Raw genomic sequence first — 22339 nt, 5'->3', positions numbered from 1 at the left:
AGTTGACTGAGGCCTGAGAATCACTTGAAACCAGGAGGCAGAGGTTGCAGTGAGCCAACATCATACCACTGCACTCCAGCCTGGGTGACTCCACCTCCAAAAAAAAAAAAAAAACCAAAATATTTGATAAAATAGTTCTACCCAGAGCTGTTTCTGTATGGCAGCAGTCACAGGTTATTTAGACAAAACATTGCTATGGATAATTCTTTTAGGTTAGCCAGTCTGGATGTAGAGTTAAAATAATCGGATCCTGTTTCTACATGCAGAGGGTTTTCTGGAGTTAGACAAGGGTTACCATGCCTCTTGTTCATTCCTTTGGCTGGGGTTTCATGCCCAGCATGAGTGATCTCCAGCTCCTTTACCTATTTAAATGAACATTTTGTCTGAGTGCAGTAGAAATAGAGAAGGACTGAGATACATTCTTTAATTCTGCAAATAAAATTTCAACATTTAATGAACATTATCCTAATCACTTTATATGCAATTTAGTATTTAATCCTCACAATATGAATTATTTTACTTAATCATTCTCACAGTTCTATTGAGTAGATCTTATTATCTAGATATAACAAAATAATAATCCTGGGACTTAGAGAGTTTAAGTAACTTGTTCAAGATCACACCACTAAAAATTGACAGGGCTGAATCCCTTGTGACTATTAGTCACTGAAGTCACTAGTGACATGGACAACTTAACTCCTTTAAGCTTCTATAAAACAAGAATAAGAATAACACTTCTCAGGATTTGTCATGAAAAAATGTGTTAATATTTGTAAAACACTCAGAACTTTGCCTGCATCATTAAATGCTTAGCAAATGTTAGCTGTTATTAGTTTGTCCAGAATCTTCTCTCTTTCTCTGTTTTTTGAGTATTAGAGTGGGCAGAAATCTGAACCACGGTGCTGAGTAGTAATTTTGGTATTGTAGTAAACTTCCTAGATAGGTCAACTGGGCATTTCTTTGGCAGTGATGAGAGAGAAGAGACAGGCTTGAGAATTTTGGAGGTAGCTTTTAGGACCTGGTGATAGTTCATTTTTGTTTTGTTTTAAAGAAAACCTTGTTGAGGCTCTTTTTAGTCTCTTCTGTGGCTTGGATTTGTATCTCTAAAGCCTCCTCTTCTTTGAGTTTCTGTGGCCTGCATATGTGTAAAATCTGACTCCTAAACTGGAAGTTGGGTTGTGAATTAAACACACAGGAGAGCAGGTCACAGGAGCAGGCACCAGGTGGTGAGGCAGAATATAGTTCTGGACAGGTAGCCAGCATGTTGCCATTACTTTGAGGAGAGGCCGGGGGCAGGCAGTGGGGAGTGATTATCTACCACCTTGCAGCTGTTAAACAGGGAGGGAGAGTATTCAGTGTTAGAAGAGAAGACAGCAGAGATAAGCTTTGGACCAGCAGATCAGAGAGCTTCCATTACAGATAGGCAGGGCAGAGTCTGCACAGCTCTTTGAAAAGGATGCTATATTGTGAAACTCAGTGGTCACACAGACCCGAGTATAACTTTGGAGAACAGCGTTTGACTTAGAAATGTCTCACTCATTTCTATATCTAACTCAGAGATGTGTCTGAGAGCAAAGGGTAAATAATAAGTGATGAAAAATTTAGGCATTTGGAGAAAAAGACAGAGAGCCTAAGCTTGTGTCTTATAGGAAGGGCTTTCTTCCTGTTCATTCTCTGATGGTTTGCATTCTATAATTGGATTTGGACAGGGTTTCTAATGGATCGGGAATGTGTCTTCCCAGAATTAAGGTACTACTATTTAGGAATGTGGGGAGGAAGCCAGCAGACAGCGTCGTGGAACCTGTGTGTAGATGCCACTCACTAGTCCTATTATCCTTGGGAAGTCACTTAAATCTACTGAGTCTTACTGGGCATAGTGATGTGTGCCTGTAATTCCAGCTACTCAGGAGGCTGAGGTGGGAGCATTGCTTGAGCCTGGAAAGTGAGGCTGCTGTGAGCTGTGATCATACCAGTGCACCCCAGCCTAGGTGACAGAGCAAGACCCTGTCTCTTAAAAAATTTCCTGAGTCTTGGTTCCTTTATCTTTAAAATGGGAATAGTAATAATAGCCAACATGTACAACACCGTGTGCCATACACTCATTTACTCTTCACAGCTACTCTATTATTGTCATCCTCATTTTCCTGGAAAGGAAACTGAGGAACAGAATGATAGAGTAACCTGCCCAAGATTCCACAACTGCTTGGCAGTGAGCAAGGATCTAAACATAGGCAGACAGGGTTTCTATGCTCTCATCTTTTCCCTTCTCCTGCCTCTCTAAACCTGGCACAGAGAGGCATTCAGTAAATGGTAGTTCTGGGAGAGGAATGGGGAGGCAGCTTCAAGACCTCTCATCTTTAAGTGCACTGAGCAAGGAAAGAATCAAGTTGACTTAGAATTGGCTCTATTTATAGAGCTAACTAGAGGTGTGGAAATCGCATAGGTTCTCTTCCATTTCTAACTTGTGTCCATAGATACACAATTCCAGAATGACTTTTAAAAGATTTTAGTGCTTTTTGCCTTCTTAAACTTAAATCTGAAAACAAATACCTTCAAATCAGTGCTTTGAAAAGTAAACATACACAGTGTATATGTGTGAGTGTGTGTGCACGTACTATTCAATATCTTGTAGCATTACCCTACTTCAGAGCTATTGTTTTCATACCTATTTTCATCAGGCTGGTACTTCACAGATAAGCTGCAATAAGGGTGTTTTTAGAAAATTCTATGATTACTTTTCAGCATATGAAATCGTGTTTGGCTTTGTGGAAATGTCTGAGTATACTGATCTAGCAAAGAAAGCAAATAATAGACAAGCCAAATTTTGTAAGTAGACAGTTATTCATATTTGAATTAACAGATTAAAGAATGATAAAAAAAATCTATAATTCATTTTTTCTTTTCCAGTTACAATATAACACTAACTTTCCAAACTAGATTTTCAGAATAGTCTGTGTTTTTTTTTATTAACTGATGGAAGCCTCTAGATATCCCTTTTAAAGAAAGAGGCAAATGATGAAAAGGAAAGGAAATGAAAATCATCTTAAATATTTGTGCCATTCTTAGCTTACACTTCTTATGTAGACATAAGGTAATAACTTTGCTAAACTTCCTGACAAAACATTGTACCAAGCTTTCTGAAAGTGTTTGAAATAATAAAACATTTATTTTACAATTGTATCATTTTTATATATGAGGTTATATTTTTCACATAAAAATCATAATTTTAATGTACTTGCCCTTTGTTTGGTGATACCCTATCTACAGATGTCTTCATTCTTGAAACCCATGAAAAATAGACCAGGACTTGTTATACCCACTTTAACACTAACCATAGCAAATTATAAACTAAAGAGATTTGAGTAATCCACATCTTTCATCTCTGAGATACAGAATTGACCCAACATGAATGTGTAATTTTATCAATAGGTTGCTTATTTTTGGTAATAAAATATTCAGTGTGTTTCTTGGAAGCGAGTAGCCTACATTTTTATGAACATACGTACATTTTATTGTAGAGATGGGGGATCATAGAACTTCTAGTTATGGTTTTGAAGACCCAAAGTGTGCACATTAAAAGCACAGAAAAGTATTCCTGGGGGAAAATGGGGTTCACACAAGGTTTAGTCACAAACTTAAAATAACTGAAGACTTGTCAAGGAAAATGACATCCCGGAAGGCGCAGAAATATATGTCACTGTCTTAAAAGAGAGTGTGGGGGCAACTTTAAAATAATTAAAGACATTGTGAGTCAAATCTTGCTGAAATATAATGTGGATAAAGGATACTGTGCTATTGATTCCTATCCTTCAACCACAACTTTGATAAAGAAGACAGATATTTGATATTTGTTATCTAGATACCCACGGTTTGTAGGACAATGAATTTAAAACCCCATACTTCATTAAGGACTCGGGGCTTTACAGAGTGGTATTGGTTGTTGGTACAGAGATTACAGCAAAGTTATGATTCTATTTTTAACATGTTTGTACACAATATGCAAAAGAAAAACGTTTTGTAACAATAGATGCTTTAAAGTCTTACTGAAAATAAAAAAGTTGTCAATTTTGTAGAACTCTAGAGTTTGAAGGATAAACTCCACTTTCTTTGCCCAGAGCTACATCAGGAGAGCCACATTTGACTTGTTTACTTTCTCTCAATTCTCTTGAAAAAGTATAGCCTCTTTCTCTGGGGCAGAAGTTTCATATGAACATTTTTTGCATAAGTTCATAACTTATGCATAACCAAAGCAATGAAAATAAAATCATTATTATAAGTACACTATACACACATATACATTATATGTACATATCTCTCTGAGAAAAAGTGTAGTTAAATTATTGTGTTATAGATCCTGTTTTCCCTTTTCCAAATAATAATAAAAATTCAATATGGATCCTATTATTCAGCATGCAGCAGGGAAAGCTGCATGTAAATTTAAATTTATTATCAAATTCAATGTTTTAGTTATCCCAAGAATGGTTTCCAACTTACATATATTAATTAGGTGGTATATGTCTGTCATGGTACAAAAGGCATTAAAAAGATCACCATGGTGGATGCAGTAAATTGTGTTTCATAGAACATGAGAAGCTGATTCTGAGTTCTCTCATTCTCCTAGTTCTCAATTTATGTATGCACCCTTGCTCATTATCTCTGCCTTTGTGTAATGTTCTCCCATTTTTCTTGTATTCATTTAAATTGTACTCAGAGATTACAATGAGGAGGGGGTCTTAGTGATCATGACCAGCATTTTAGAGATGTCAGAATGAAGCTTGAGAGGGGGTGCCCTGAGAGAGGTCATACAGTAGTGTGTGACAGAACTGAGGTAACCATCTCTGGGTTATACTCTGCTGCTTTGTGTAAATAAAAACAAATATGGGAAATCTTAGCTTTTTCTTTAAGACTCAGTTCCAGTCTCACACTCCAATAGGAGCCATTTCTGACTGAGGGCACTGACTGGAATCCAGGCTACTTTGTACACTTGCTGAATGAACATAAACAGATTCTTTTATCTCCATGTATTGGTCCATTCTGATACTGCTATAAAGAACCACCTGAGACTGGGTAATTTATAAAGAAAACAGGTTTAATTGGCTCACGATTCTATAAACTGTGCAGGCTTCTCCTGGGGAGGCCTTGGGAAACTTACAATCATGGTGGACGGTGAAGGGGAAACAAGTACATCTTCATATGGCCGGCAGGAGAGAGAGAGGGAGAAGTATTACACACTTTGAAACAACCAGATCTCGTGAGAACTCAAGATCACAAGAACAGCAAGGGGGAAATCCACCTCCATGATACAGTCACCTCCCACCAGGTTTGTCCCCCAACACTGGGAATTATCATTAAACATGACATTACAGTATCAAACCATATCACTCCATTTTATCAGTGTCTTAATTAGTAAAATGGAGAACCTAACACTCCTATCTCATAGGGTATGAAGGGCCTTAAGTAAGTTAATATTTTTGAAGCACTTAGAGTAGTGCCGGGTCATAGTAAGTGCCTAATAAGCATTAGCTGTCATTGTTATAATTGTCCTTATTAATAACTTTTCACTCTTATTTTGTGTTTTTTATCAATATCACCCAAGTAGCACTTACTTCTTTTCTAGCTGCTTTATTTAAGATGTTAGTTTATTCCAGTTTTTTCTTCCCAGCTCAAGTCATATCAGGGCAAGGACTATGTTCTCTATTTCTTTTATATACCTCCATAGAACCTAACACAATGTTTGATGCAAAATAGGAATTCTGTAAATAATTTTCTTCCTGCTGGTTGATTTTAGATAAATCTATTTCTAATAGTTGCAACTCTGGCCAATGTTTACATGTTCTCAAAGAAAGTGCCAATTACAATGTGTTGCAATATAATATGCCAGTGCTCTATGTTAAAAGAAAACAAAAAAGCAAAGACCATCGTATAGTCATAGTGTTTGAAGTTGCATAGAAAAGTCCAGAGAATACATGTTTGGGATGGTTTTAGGATTAGTGAATGAGAGGATAGGTTATTTTGTGTTACCACCAGAGACATTATGTAAGATATTGTTGGCTGTTTTCAAACTGCACATTGATACCATTATGATATGAATAGTATTACTCTAAGTCCTGAATTCTACACATTTTACTAAGGCACATTTTTTTTTTCTTTTTTTTTTTGACAGAGTCTCGCTCTGTTGCCCAGGCTGGAGTGCAGTGGCCAGATCTCAGCTCACTGCAAGCTCCGCCTCCCGGGTTTATACCATTCTCCTGCCTCAGCCTCCCGAGTAGCTGGGACTACAGGCTCCCGCCACCTCGTCCGGCTAGTTTTTTGTATTTTTTTTAGTAGAGACGGGGTTTCACCGTGTTAGCCAGGACTAAGGCACATTTTTAACACAAATTATTGACTAGACATCAGAATTGCTTGGTGAGCTTTAAAAAAATCTCAATACCCACACCATACTTCAAAACAGTTAACTCAGAATCTCTGGTTAACAGTATTTATTAAATCTCTTCTCCTGATGCCACCGGGCAGCCAACTGGGAGGACTATGCTAGAATGTTAGATTGCAAGAATATCGTTCTATGGCATATTCACCCAAGGTAGGGCATTAAGGTGGCAACTTACAAAATTGTCAAGCAATATGTGGCCTAGACATTGACTCATTTTCAAAGAGGGGTTTTGAGAAATCAGGAAGCATTTGACCATAAGTCCTGTTACTAAGGCTCTATAATGCTGAAACCTTATTTTGTTTAATTTGTTTTCCTTCCCACAGGACTGTGGCTAGGACTTTGTTTTCCTTTTTGGCCAGGCAGACTCCTGTAGACTTGTCATTTTCCATACACTGGATCCCTGCTTTATGCCTGACCGGAGGGGAGTGGCAGCTCCTGAGTCACGCTATTGAGTCTCCTTGGGCACTCTGTGATTTTCCTGGGACTCTCGTATTCTCCCCAAACTTGTGATTTCTCTGGCTTGATGATTTTTGTCTCAGGATTCAGCTTAAAAACATAGAGTCTTGCATGGGAAAAAGAACATTTGGATACGTCAAAACATAGATTTGTTTTTCTATATTTTAGACCAGTTATGACCTATGCTGAACAACTTTATACTGTAGAATATTCTATTGCATTTAGTTAATGTGAAATGTGTGTTATAATTTCTGTCGTCTTTTTTTTCAGTCCTGCTCCTGAATAAATAATTTGTATTATAAGTTGTATTTATTCCGAAATTACTTCTTCTTTTCTTTCTTACAGTCTTTACCCTTTCTGTGTATTCAGAAAATATTTCTTGAGAATCTGTGGTATGTCAAGACACTGTGGCAGGCACTTGGGATATAAAGATTAAAGGCGGTATCCCTCATGGACAACTTGGGGAGATGGTCAAGGGCTGTGATAAAGGGATGTATGAACTGCTTTGATGCCACAGAGGGAGGAAACCTATCCAAACATGGGGCAGGGGCAGTGAGTGGGCAGCAAGTGCGCAGTGAGAGAGGGAGGGGCAGTGAGGAAAGTCTTTGAGGAGTGGGCCATGTCAGATTGCATCATTAGGCCTAGCATAGTAAGTGACTTCTCTCAATGTTTGGTGTTAAACAAAGGCTACATTGAGCCTTGCCTTGAACAGCACATAGAAGTTAGCCTAGTAGAGAAGAAGGATGGGTGGAAGGAGAGCAAAAGTCTGGGGCCTGTTGTGTTGAAAGCAGAGCATGTGCTTAGAGGTATGAGCGAGGGTGGCTCAGCCACTAGTGCTTGAGAGTGATGGCATCGCTGGTTCGCAAAGGATGGCAAGTGTGTACAGGCAGAGCAAGTGGGGGTCAGATTGTCCCACATCTTCTAACTGATGCTAAGAAGTTAGTATTTCTCTAGAATCTGATGGGAGCCATTTAAGGAGATGTCACGGGAATTGACGTGATCATGTATGCCTTTCAGAGAAATCATTTTAGTGGAACATGGGAGTGAGACAGGACAGAGAAACCTGTGAAGAGTAACATGATATGCCAGGGGAAGAATGGTGGGAACCTAAGACCATTTAGGGAAAAGTCAAATCCTTGCTTTGTACCACACAACAAAATAACATTCAGAAACATTAAAGATGTCAATATGAAAATAAAATAGTAGAAAGAAAACATAGGAGAATATTTTTTAAATCTTGGGGGTTGAGGAATCCTTTCAAAGGAAAGCAAGAGACCAAAGGCCAAAATATAACAAAAATGAATGTTTGACTATGTGTAAGGTACTAGATGCTAGAGGAGTGTGGATTGGTAGACCTGCTTTGTGCTTTTAAGGTGCTTGAGAAGTAAAGAAAGTTAGGAAACAGAACATTCCAAATGCCTTGGGCTAAGTGCTGCGTTGGAGTTAAGTAAAAGATTCAGTGGGGACCTATAGGGGCAGTTACCTGGGTTTGCTTGGAAATGGACAGGAGAGGCTTGAAAAAGCAGAAAGTGAACCACATCTTCATGTAGGATCTGTCAGGTGTTTGAGAGCAGTGGAGGAGAGAGAGCATTTTAGGTAGAGGGTACAGCTTGTACGAAGATAGAGGAGGGTTCATTTGGTATTTTGGGTGTGCAAAGTGCAAGAGGATGGGCAAGACATGGGGGTGGGAAGTGCTGAAGCTGAGGTTGGAGAAGGCAGGGAGAGGCAAATTCAGAGTCTTAATTATTCAGAGTCTTACTGATGGCCAGTGCCATCGATAGAGCTTTCTGTGATGATGGGCATGTTCTGTTCTGTGCTGTCCAGTGTGGCAGCCATGAGCCACATGTGCTATTGAGCATGTGGAATGTGGCCAGTGCAATTGAAGAACTGAATTTTTAATTGTATCAAATTTTAATTAATTTAAATAATTGCTGTGGCTAGCAGCTACCATATTAGACAGTGCAGCTATAAACAATATGGAGTTGGTCAGGCGCAGTGGCTAAAGCCTGTAATCCTAACATTTTGGGAGACCAAGCTGGGTGGATCACTTGAAGTCAGGAGTTCAAAACCAGCCTGGTCAACATGGTGAAACCCCATCTCTACTAAAAATACAAAAATAATTAGCCGGCTGTGGCGGCAGGCACCTGTAATCCCAGCTACTCGGGAGGCTGAAGCAGGAGAATCGCTTGAACCCGGGAGGCGGAGATTGCAGGTTGCAGCGAGCCAAGGTCACACCATTGCACTCTAGCCTGGGTGACAGAGGGAGACTCTGTCGTAAAAAAAAAAAAAACGGGGGTGGGGGGGTCGTTGAGAGTTTTTTAAAGGGAAATATTAACAGTGTGAACAAGTTTATATTTTAGAAAGATCACTCTGGTAGGCAGGAAGAAAATCAACATTTGTGAGAGCCCACTGCTTCCAGATAGGATACTAGGTGTGGTCATATGTATTGGGTCATTTACTACTCACAGCAACTTCAAGGTATAGAGGGCATGGTATTTCCATTTTACAGACAAGAAAACTGATCTCAAAGAGGGTAAGTCATTTGTCCAAGGTCACAGAGCCAGTAAATGAAAGAAATTTAAAATTTAACTTCCCATTTCTGGCAAAGCTTTTAGTAATTTTTTTTAAAAAATAAACTTATTTTTTAGAGAAACTTTAGGTTCACAGCAAAATTGAATAAAAAGCACAGAGTTGCCATACACCCACCATCCCTACACACAAAAAAATCTGACCTACTGTCAACATCCTTGGTACATTTGGTACAATCAGTGACCTACATCATCACGTCATTATTGCTCAAAGTCCATAGTTTACAGTAGTGTTCACTCTTGGTGTGTACATTCTATGCATTTGGACATATTTATAATGATACATATCCACCATTACAGTATCATACAGAGTCGTTTCGTTCCCTTAGGAATCCTCTTTGCCCTTTCTGTTCATCCTGCCTACCTCACTCTTTAACTCCTGGCAACCCCTGATCTTTTTACTGTTTCCATAGTTTTACCTTTTCCATAATGTCATACAGTTGGAATTACACACTATGTAGCCTTTTCAGATTGGATTCTTTCACTTGGTAATAAGCATATTAAATTTCCTTTATGTTTTTGCATGGCTGCATAGATCATTTCTTTTTAGTGCTGAATAACATTCCATTGTCTAGATGTACCACATTATCCATTCACCAACTGAAGGACATCTTGGTTGCTTCCAACTTTTGGCAATTATGAATAAGGCTGCTATAAACATCCATGTACAGGTTTTTGTCAGACATATGTTTTCAATTCACTTGGATAAGTACCAAGAAGTACAACTGCTACATCATATGGTAAAAATATGTCTAGTTTTGTAAAAATACTGCCAAACTGTCTTCCAAAGAGGCTGTACCATTTTGCATTCCCACCAGCAATGAATGAGACTTTCTGTTGCTCTGCACCCTCACCAGCATTTGGTGTTGTCAGTATTCCGTATTTGGGACATTCTAATATGAGTGTAGTGGTATCTCATTATTGTCTCAATTTGCAGTTCTGTAATGACATACGATCCTGAATATATTTTCATATGATTATTTGTCATCTGTGTATCATTTTTGGTGGGATGACTGTTTAGGTGTTTTGGCCATTTGTTAATTTGGTTGTTTTTTAATTTTTGAGTTATTTATTACTATTTTATATCTGAGATACACCTAAGATAATCACCTTATGAAAAAAAGAAAAGCATCCCCTGATAGCTCAGCTTGGAGCTGACCTGCTCACAGCTAGGCCACGATGTTCTCATTTTGAACATGAACAATTCACAGAACATCGACATTACACAAGACCACTTTACAACTGTGATGTTATAAGGCAAAATCAAGACCGCTCTGTAACATACCTGAACACAGACAAGACTAAGAACATGAAGCAAACCACAAAGTGACCAACATCCCCCTCCATGCACATAGGACTGCTGTTGCTTTTCTGCCAGTCACAGATTTAGCCTCACCCCATTCCTCATGCCTCTGAGATTAAAACAACAACAACAAACTAAGATACTCAGTGAAAAGATTGCCTCTACTTTGTGATAGCCCCAAATCCAGAGGCAAAGGACCTTTTCTTGAAACCTCCTGAATAGGACTGGGGAGTTTTCCAGGCAAACCTGATCAACCTGCCCTCTGAAATAACCTAACACAAGCCTAAATATTTTAACAAGCCTCTCCTGACATCCTTTTACTGAGATGCCTCCCACCTCCCTATGCCGTTTGGTCTCTCTTGCTGCAGACGGTTCCAATAAACCTAACCTTGTTCAACTGCAGGTTGGTCCTGTTGGTTTTTGGTGATAGGCAAAGACCAATCAACAAAATCAAGGCAAAGCAAATACTATAGCAATGATTCCAGCAGGTCACTCCTTTAACAATAATATTTTAAATGATTAATTTCCCTGTAGCAATAAAAAGTGAAAAATTACATAACTTATTGGGAAGCCAAATAGCATAGAACCTTAACATGAAAGAAAAATATTCAGAAAATACTGTGATGCCGTGATAGGCAGATGTTTGTTTTGTTGTCTTTGTAACAATTCTCCTTCCTTTCTCTCAGGGATCATGTCTGACCACCAGTTTGGTAACCAGTTTATGTGCAGTGTGGTGGCCTCTCACGTGAGTCACCTGCCCACAACCAACCTCAGCTTCATCTGGATTGCTCCACCTGCGGGCACAGGCTGTGTTAATTTCATGTGAGTACCCAAAGTGTCTGCAATACGTACAGAAGGCAAATACTTAGGACTTCTCATGGGATTACATATAGAGTAACTATTTAGTGTTTTATTTTGACAGATTTAACCTTAATTAAAGTCACTAATTTTGTCAAAAAAGGTTAAAACTTTTTTAAAAAGTAAATTTAGCAGTTTATTTTTGCATATTTATGTGTACCTCCAAAAGTCTAAATTGGATTTTAGCTGACAAAAGTACACAATAAAATAAAAGTAAGTGAATTGGTGGGACGGGAGGGTAGGGGACCTGGGGAACAGGGAGAAATTGTTCAAAGGGTACCAAGTTTCAGTTAGGAAAAGTAAATTTGGAGATCTGCACAGCATGGTGACTATAGTTAATGTATTGCATATCTCAAAATTGCTAAAAGAGATTTTAAACATCCATATCACAAAAAAATATGTGAGGTAATGGATATGTTAATTTGCTTGATTTAATCTTCACAAATGTAAACATATATGAAAACATCACATTGTGCTCCATAAATATATGCAATAAATATCAATTTTTAAAAGACAAAAATAATCGAGTAAATCAGGGCAATTGGAAAATGAATGTTCAGAAAATATGGTGAAAACAGGTTACAACATGCTATAAGGCCTTACCTACCTTTTGGAAAAAGACCACAAATTTAGCTTTGAGCTTTCTGGCCATTAGTGCCAAGAGGAAAATGTGATCGGTTAGGGAATTCGTGGTGGCCAGAAGTCAGGTACTCTACAGGAACCTAACAGCTCTCCCAGGTGCTTTCATTTAGAGGAAACTAGAGGAGGTTTTGAGCAGTGTTCTCAAGAGCATCCTTAGATAAACACTATACTATGGTTCCAAGGCTGTGACTGTGACATCTCTTGATAGAGACTATACCCCTAACCCCTATCCCTACCCCACAGTCACCATGCCTCATCCTTCTTATTCAGGGTTCCTTTTTCCCCCCATAGCATTTTTAAACTTCTAATACATGATATCCTTCACTTATTTAGTTACAAACATTGTTTCTCATTTGTCACTTCCTACTAAAATGCAAGCCCCTTGAAGGCAAGAATTTTTTGTCTGTTTTTTTGTTTTTTGGTGGTGGTTGTTTTCTTCACTGATTTGTCCCAACTGTCTAGAACAGTCCCTGGCACATAGTCAGCCCTCACTAAATATTTGTCAAATAGATGAGTAAGCCAATGGTGTAAAGTCAAAGGCAGTTCAGAAACAGCTGTTCTATGGGCAGTCAAGCAAAGTAGAGCTGGAAGGCATCTTGAATGGTTTTCTCTTCAGACTTTCTGCTCAGACAAAATCCCGTAAAACCTGTGTACTCTAAAATTTACCACTGCCTTTTCTTCCCTCTTGATGACAAACAGTTCAGTGTCTGGGGTTTCTATGGGTCAGACATCACTGAAATATATACTCTTTCTGCCTATCCTCTGAGTTACCCAAGCTGCCAACATCAGACTCATCTCACATAACTGGTTGATATTTAAACCCATCATTTTCTCCCTCAGAAAGTTTTTTATAAGTGAACCTTTTCCTTCCAGTATATTTTGCTAAGATGATTGCAGTAGCTTCCTAACTTGTCTGCCTGCTCACCTCTAGCCCATTTTTCCTTCAGTATATCCTGCATATTGTTGTCCAGTTAATCTTCTGAAAGTGCAGCCTTGATTACTCAAAATTTGGCTAAGTCTAAAACTCCTTTCTGAAGACCAAACCTTTAGCATAGGTTTGAAGGCTCTTCCAATGTCTTTGTTTATTATCTTCTCTCTTATCTCCCTTGGCACACACCTCCTGGTGGAGCCCGAACTGGCAGGCCTTCCTACAGTTCCCTACAGATTCTATAACTTTCTTTCTCCATGCCTTTTCCTTGGCCTGGAATGCTTTTCAGTCTCAACTTCAATTGTTAAAATCTTACCTATTCTTAAAGACCTGTGTTAAATTCCAACTCTTCTGTAAAACTTGCCAAGGTATCAACAACAACATTGATGTGTATAGTCACATTTTGCTTATAACTCTATTGTAGTGCTGATTATATTTTACTATATAGTTGTTTGAATTAAGTTATTGTCTTTTATGTTAGATTGGACAGAGACAAATTCATATTTCTTTTTGATTCTCCATTAGTTGCTAGTGTCTTATATATAAGATGTCAAAGAAAATTCCCCTTGAATTATATGATGGTCAATGTTGTCATTACCTTTAACTTAATAGTGATCACTGACTCTTTTGGTATGTTTTCTCTTACGCATATTGGCACTTGCAAGGATGAATTGAATTCTTGCCATGCATAACTTCTTAATGTAAAATAAAAGTTGCTTGTTTGAAAGACAAAACACAAAGTATATCTATATCAGCAATAAAGAACTGCCTACTTCCAAATGGATGTGTTTTTAATTGAATCTGTTTAAGACTGATATTTGTTAGCTTATGATCTCACTACTTTTGAGATATAAAACTCTATTTTCTTCTGAGAAATAACTTAGGTATTTTAAGTCTTAAATTCAAACAATGTTTTCTTAGCAGTTAGTTGGAAAAATACAGTTTAGTCAGAGTTTTTACTGGCTACAAAAAAGTTTACACATCCTCACCCATATCTCTCAGTATAATTTTGATGATACAGTTTGCACTTTTTAACATTCTTGACAAATGGTTAAGTCCTTTTTATCATAAGCCATGATAATGTTGAAAGCTACATGGAGTAGCTGCTCCCTTTGTGGGCAAGATGATTTTGTTGATCTCTTCCTACTCAGTTTGTGAGCGAGTACAGGAGAAGTTAAAATTGAACATGGGCCACTGAAGCAATTTATTTAAAATTTTCTGAACTAAATTTTTGCAATTTTTTACCTTTATTCTTTACCATAATATTTATTACATATTCAGTAGAGCTATATGTAAGAGTTAGTATCTGTAATTAGCAACTGCCCAGGAATCCTTGAAGAGGACTGCTAATATTCAATGTTAATTTTAAATATTAAACTGAAAAAAACACACAAAGCCTCTGGCATTTGAAGGTAAATATATCATGATTCTCTTTTCTGATTAACCTCAAAAATTAAGGATTTTACTTTTTAAGGTAAGAAATATTGTTTCTTAGAAATTAAACTTTAGCCATGCTTATATGATTTTGTAGTATATTCTGTATGACTTTTTGATATTATTAGTTAACTCATACCATTATTTAATTTTCCACACGCTTGTTTTCTTTTACTAACTGAATTTTAAGATCAGGGACTGTGTGTAATATTTTTATACACCTAATAGTTTCTAATGCTGAACTATAGACCAATAGAATGCTCTTAATAAATATTTGTTAGTAGCTAATAATGATACTGTATTTCATTGATTATAAGATACAGTTTTGTTGGTATTTTTTACATTTTGGCATCTCTGAAGTAGGGTTGTATTTTACATTTGATGGCATCCTACAATTATAATTGGCAGTGCTTATTTTTTAACGTCTTACAATTAATGGTGCGTTGTACTGGAAGAAACCCAGAAATGAACATTTATCATTTACCATTTACATGGTCTTTCTAATGCTGGCAGTTGAATTGACACTACAGTCAATTCTGCAATCTCATTTTAGTACAGCCAATGTATGATGCAAACTCTGTGATTTTTGAAACCTTAGTTACCTATTTAAAATCCTTTTTTTAAAATCCCATAGTAAGAATTAGGAAGCATTTGAACTGAAATTCAAGATGATTATATAACGTGCTGTGTTTGCCTTTCCCAGTGAAGAGTAAGAGGCGTGTTGTCTGAATAAACTGTGTTTTACTGGTAAACCACTTAGCCACATAGTCATTTGGGCTGTCTGTTTATGGCCTTTCTTGTTAAAAATAATCAAGTGGGAGACACAGAGGAGTGGATGATTTCAGGATAAAGTGATGGCTATACTGGTACAAATATAGAAAAATGACCAAAATTATTTTATCATTACTTTTATGACACCTGTTGATAAAATTTATATTTGAAGTGTTAATTTTAATTCAAGATTTGCTGGGTATTCAGATCCTGTGGCAGTATAATTTGTTTTCACTTTTATATCTGATTATAGTCTTTAGTGACTAGTAAGTCTCAAGTTAAAAGAGGCAGTTAATCATCCAAACTTATTGGATATCAATCCCCTACCCCCAAGTCCAAAGGGGTTTGGGGAAGGGAAAGAAGAAGGAGGAGGAGGAAGAGGGGAGAGGAGGAAAGAGGGAAGGAAAGACAGAAGAAAGAAAGTCAGTCAATCTCCAAGCCATCTAACCCTAAAAATTAGTAAGAAACTAGCAGGGAAAGGGGGTTGTAAAATAACAACTACAACATTAATAATATTTTTGAAATTTTACAGTGTGCCAGCCACTATTCTATTTACCTCTTTTAATCCATTTAATTCTCAGTGATTCTGTAAAGTCAGTACTATTATTATCTCAGTTTGCAGATGAGAAAACTGAAGGACAGAGATGTTAAATCACTGGCCCAAGGTAACTCACCTAGTGAGTGACACAGCCTGGATTCAAAGGCAGTCTGGTTTCAAAGCAGGTGATTTTGCTACTTCACTCCATTTGCCTTTAAAATGATCACTTGTCTATTTTATCATGGTAAAATACAATAGTCATACAATGAAAATTAAGTAAGAGTTTGCAGTATGGTATCAGAATCTCTCTAAGTTTTCCAGGTGACCCACATGTGTTTCCTATCTACTTTTGAAATCTATCTCTATGTGAATATAGGAATATTATTGAATTCATTCAAATAATGAGAGGTGCCACTTTAAAATTCTGAAATATGAAGAACATGGGTTTAATATTGATATGTATGATATATGGATATTGATCATGTCCTATCCTTCATCACAAGGGAATTTCATATGGGGAATGTGTGAATTACAGGCAAAATTCATCACAATTAGGTTTAGGTTTAACTGTCTAGACAGAGATACTAGCATAATATTAGGATTAAAATGGAACATAAAAGAAGATCAGATTTGTGCCTAGATTAGTGATGATTTAATCTTATGTGAACTTTCTCAAAACTGAAAACAGAATAAACCAAGCAATATTCTATTTAAGATACTGAGCATGGACAAATAATGAACTTTGGTCAGCAAAGAGGAACATAAGAGGATCATATTTGAACATTTGATATGTTAAAGAAAGTATCTCCTAGAGGGATAGTTTTCTTAAAGTACACTAAACAAGAAGGCAAAAAAAAAATCATTTAAAAAATTGAAGACACTAGCACTTTCTGAACACCTGCCAGGCTCAAAGTAATAATACAGATGCAGAGATTCGAAGTGCTGCCTTGAGTGTATCTCAGATGCCTTTAATTTTTGATGAGAGCCATTCAAGACTGTCTAGAGAATTCTTGAGAAAATATAGTGTGGTTGTCCATTTATTTCCTTTCATCAGACGGACACATCACAGATGTATTTGCCTTGTTACTTAAACATTTGAAATAAGATCAGGGATTCCCCCATGGGTGTGTTTATTGGAAGTGCATTCATACCTATGGATAAAGATGCCAACAATGGATGCAGACAAATGTTCTTTTACTTTCTAGATTATACATAGCTTACTGCAAAAATAAATTACCTCCCATTTAAGTCTGAAATGATTGTACCTATGCAACGAGATAAAACCAGATATGCTGTTTTCTAAAGGGGAAATTTCATCTTTCTTTTAAATCATGTCTTTTTTTTTTTTTTTTCTGATGGTCTGGTTTTCTGTTTTTAAGTGGACATCTCCCAACTTGAGACAATTTCAGTGCTGCTTAAAAATATACCTCTATATGACAAGATAAAAAAAAATATTGTCTAGCCTTAAAGGTAAATAACTAGGATCCTAACTGATAGTTCTTACTTCCTCATAGGCCCCTGTTTTTCATCACATTTAAATAGCCAGTTAGGCATGAACATGGAGAAAGTCTAAGTTCAGGGACTAATGTGTGTTCTTATGTGTCAACACTTTGGCAAATGGTCAAATGCTTGAGGTCAGAATGCTTCTTAGGGATTTAGTTTTTAATTTTAGGAAGTATGGTTGAGATAAAATGTCAATACATCTCCAAGAGGGCTTGAAAAAATTATTTTTGTTATATTAATTGTACAACATATCTATTTTAAGACATTCAGTGAGCAAAGCTATTCCCTTCATTTTCCCCCCTCTTTTCTCCTTTCCTGTCTCCTCCGCCTTCCAAGAAGTCATGGTATAAACAGCACAGGTTATATTAGGGGAATCTTCTGGCATCTCCGCAGGATGCTGCTTTACATCAAAATCATAAGACCATCAGAGAAGTGGAACTGCTTTACCGTGGGAAAATTTTCTATTCCAGTAATAAAATATTTTTTAACGAGGGTCCAAAGAAGTACCTGTTTCTATGGAATTTTATGCTGCAGCAAATAGTTGTGTTAGCAGATTTGCTCTTCTTCCTTTTTTTAATCTCTGCTTTTTTATTTTTTAGAGAAAAATGTTAGTTTTTTCCTGATGTTGAAGCTAGAAGCAAAAAATAAAAAATAAAAATAAAAAGCTATAGCAAAACAACCTATTCCTTTATTTTCCTCTCATGTAACGTAATGGTGTGAGAACTTATGGAGATCACTCAAGTAAATGGACTGAACTTGGTATCCACAAGATGTTCCTTATTACAAGGCTTTGTGGTTAAGATGGGATTACTATTGTACTTGGCACTTCTTACTTGAAACCACATAGGACATTTGTGAAAGCAAAAAGACCAAAGTCAGTAAATCTAAAATTTTTATCTATTATAATTATTAGACGTTCTCTAAATCGAGTAGAAATTTTTTAAATGAGGTGTGGGCAGAGATTTGGGTTATTTCCCTATTATTAGAATTGATTAAACCAGTTTTAGAAATGTGAAATTTCATTTTTCCAAACTGCCTACACAGTCAAAAACATTGATGACAAAGACGTCTGAGAAACAGGTGAATAAATTTTTCCCATGGCAGCAACAACTCTATGGTTTGCCAGTATAGTTATTTGGATACTAGCAACAGCATATTATTAAGCTCTATTTTTAGTAAAGTCTCTGTATACTAAAGTCTTATTACAAATGTGAAATAAAACTGATTGCTTCTTACAGATAAGAATTTTTTAAAGAACTTTTGTCCTCTGTGACCTATTTAGATATATAGACATGTATGTGTGTATACAGAAACACACACACACACACACACATTGTTTTAGTCTGTTTTGTGCTTCTGTAACAGAATACCTGAGACAGGATCATTTATGAACAATAGAAGATTTTTGGTTCATGGTTCTGGAGACTAGGAAGTCCCAGATTAAGGGGCTGCATCTGGTGAGGGACTTCTTGCTGTGTCATAACGTGGTGGAAGGCATCACATGGCAGAAACTGAGCATGCCTGAAAGAAGAAAGGGGCCCATCTCATCCTTTTATCAGGAACCCACTCCTGAGGTACCTACTCTACTCCCACAATAATGGCATTAATCCATTCATGACGGCAGAGCTGTCATGACCTAATCACTTCTTAAAGGTCCTGCCTCTCAACACTGTTGCATTGGGGATCATGTTTCCAACACACGAACTTTGAGGTACACATTTAAACCACAGCACACATATAAGCACACACACATACACACATACATTCTAAAACTTGTTTAGCACCATACTTTCTAACATGATACTATAAGCCATGTGTGGCTATTTAAGTTTGAATTCATTAAAATTAAATAAAAAATTCAGTTCCTCAGTTGTACCAGCCACATTTTGAGTTCTCAGTAGCCACATATGGCTAGTGACTATTTTATTGAACAGCACAAATATAGAACATTTCCATTATTACAGAAAGTTCTGTTGTATCGCATAAGATTAGATAATATGTTGAGTTATCTTTTCCCCAAATATTACCATGACATTTACAGAAATTAATCATGCAATTCAAAGGACACATAGAAGGAAGAAAGCAAAACTAAGTTTTTTGCCATTGTTATGTGAACTTGAACCATCATAACTTCTAAACTCACCAAATAAGACGGAAAGAGCTGCTTACCTAATTGTTCATTTTAGTTTTATTTGCCAGTGCAACAGTTTCTATGGTTTTTTATTTTATGGGCAATGGTAGCCAAATATGACAAGTGAGAATTGCCTCTAGTTATCATCCCTTACAGTGCCCAGGACTTAGTGCTGCCCTTTGGCTGCCTTGGGCTAAGGCATTTTCCTCTGCCTGCCCCTATGCCTGGATCTCAGTCCCTGCTTTCCCCTTGCTGATCTTCCTCTTCCCTGCTACAAGGTTTTAGATTCTACATCTTTTCAAATGTGCCCTTATGCATGAAAACTTACTGTCATGTACCTAATATTAAAAAATAGCTAGTCTGGAAGACTAATTATTAATATGAAAATGAACATTAATGGAATTTGAAACTCCATTTTATGATAATGATGGTAATAATAGTAATAATAATAAAAAAAGAAACTTTAATTATTGAGTACTGGTATACCAGGCAGCCTACTAAGTTCCTTTACTCTCCTAGAACCACCTGTTATTGAAGGAAGAGCTTCAAGAAAGAGCTCACAAAGACAGGTGTGTTTTGATCTAAAACATGTCCTTTAAACCACCATTCTATACTACCACTTTGTATTGCTTTTAAAAATTAGTATTTATGAAGATAGTATAGCAATGAGAGATGCTTGGAATATCAAGTGACATAAACAAAATATTTGTTTATGTGGTACAATTTCAAACACATAAAAATACATTCGTAGAGGATTTCTGGCATCATGAAAGATTGAATTGGCATAGCAGAAATTCTTGCCACTGAAATAAAATAGCACCTCTAGCTAAAATGAAGCAAACACACACACACACACACACACACACTGTTTTGAAAGAAAGTGAAAACACTGGTTTCAAGAAGAAAGGAGATATATCAAAGCTGGGTCAAGAAATAGGAACTGACATTGTGGTGGCCTACACATCTCTTAAACCTGATTTAGGTCCTAGATCTGGAGTTTTAACCTACGTGGGGCCTAGAGCTATTGTCAGGAGCCTCTTAAAAGACAGCAGGAGATAAGAAAGGAGAGGGAGTTGGAACTGGGCCCACTGATTGAAACCTGACTGGGAAAACAGCAGAGAATTTTGTCATCTGAGTGGAGCCTTTGGTCAAGATAAGGTACTTATAAGAAGATAAAACCCTCAACAGGTGGAATCTAGCTTTACATTAGTAATCTGTGCAGAACTCCAAGTGAAGAAATTAACAACTAACTGAAGTTTTAGAAGGAGAGACAGATTTGAAGAGATAATGGCAGAAAATTTTCTAGAACTAAGGAAGATGTGTGTGTTTTCTATCTAAGCAAGATAAAATAAATTATTACTGATACAGGTCATGATAAGCCTTCAGTATATCAAAGACAGAAAACATCAAAGGTGACAAAATAGAAAAGACAGATTACCTATAAATTTAATCTGACAGTGGTCTCATTAGCAACAAGAGATGCCAGAAGACAATGGAACAATATCATCAAAGTGAATTGTCCTCCTAGAATTCTGTACCTAGATAAAGTATCAGTCAGGTATGAAAACAAAACAAGATATATTTTTAAAAAGTAAGTTTGATATTTTTACTGTACATAGCACATGTTAAAGCAAATTTTTAAAGGATGCCCTTCAGTAAAAACAAAACAAACCCAGAAGGAAACTGTGGGATACAATAAATTGCAGTGTGATACAATAATTAATAGTGAGTAAAGAAATTAGTAAGAACATTAGAAACTCTCAGCATTTTACATGCAAATAAATTTACGTATAACATATATACCAGTAATTATTTTAGGATAGAATTTAAAGGCAACGTATAACTAAAATATATGAAGCAACATTAATGTATACTTTGGAGGAAAAAGGAAATCAGTATTAAAGTTTTCTAATGTCATCAAATTATTTTGCAAGAAGGTTATGGGCTCAGTTGATTGTTAAAGATATAAATGTAAAGAACAAAAATAAAATTATAACTTCAAAAATAGGGAGGTGAAGGGCAAAGGATTAAAGAACAGTTAGTTAAAACATCAGAATAAAGGAAAAGGGTAAATTAAAAAATAGAAGTATAAAGCATAATATAAGATAACAAATAATTTTAAGTAAATTATCAATTACAATAAATATAAACAGATTAAATTCACCAGGCAAAACACTGTGACTTTCAGAATGCAATTACAAAAATACAGCAATATGCTGTTTCTGAGAGATAAAACTAACATAATGGCATAAAAACACTGAAAGTACAGAGATGGAAAAAAACATACCAGGCCAGTGCTAACCAAAGATAGGCTAGTGTTACTATATTAATAACAGACAAAATAAGTAAAAAATTATTAGGGATAAAAGGACAATTACCTAAGAATGAAATAACCTGCATGTGGACTAAGCTGAAGGAAACATACAAAATTGAAACCCGTCTTTCAGGTGGCAGAATACTCAGTATGTATCTCTAATATTTCAATTGCAGGTAGTATTATGAAAATATTTGGGCAAAGTAATTCCTTAAACATTAGTTGTTGAATAGATGAATGAATACATGCTTACATGAGTGGGAAAATGCACGAATATGCCAGAAGATTGTGTTATAGAATTAGAGTTTATACTCTGCCATTTCTACCTTTAGGCATGTACTGCTGACAGCTAGCTTTATATTACAGTATCTTAGGTGCTCTGGAAATACCAATTTGGTAATTTAACAAAATTTTATCAATAATTTGAATTTTTGATTTGCGGT

General features: G+C 36.5%; 1 protein-coding gene across 1 annotated transcript in view; it reads left to right on the top strand.

The window, feature by feature from the left end:
- Positions 1-22339, top strand: part of RELN (reelin) — a 510458-nt gene that overhangs the window by 137006 nt on the left and 351113 nt on the right. Inside the window, exon 3 of the mRNA XM_028846151.2 lies at positions 11464-11599. Within this exon, the coding sequence (XP_028701984.2) occupies positions 11464-11599 (136 nt within the window). The remainder of the gene's footprint in view (positions 1-11463; positions 11600-22339) is intronic.

The sequence above is a fragment of the Macaca mulatta genome, chromosome 3 (assembly GCF_049350105.2).
Source record: "Macaca mulatta isolate MMU2019108-1 chromosome 3, T2T-MMU8v2.0, whole genome shotgun sequence".
In the NCBI taxonomy this organism is placed as follows: Eukaryota; Metazoa; Chordata; class Mammalia; order Primates; family Cercopithecidae; genus Macaca; species Macaca mulatta.
This window is presented reverse-complemented; position numbering and strand designations above follow the sequence as displayed.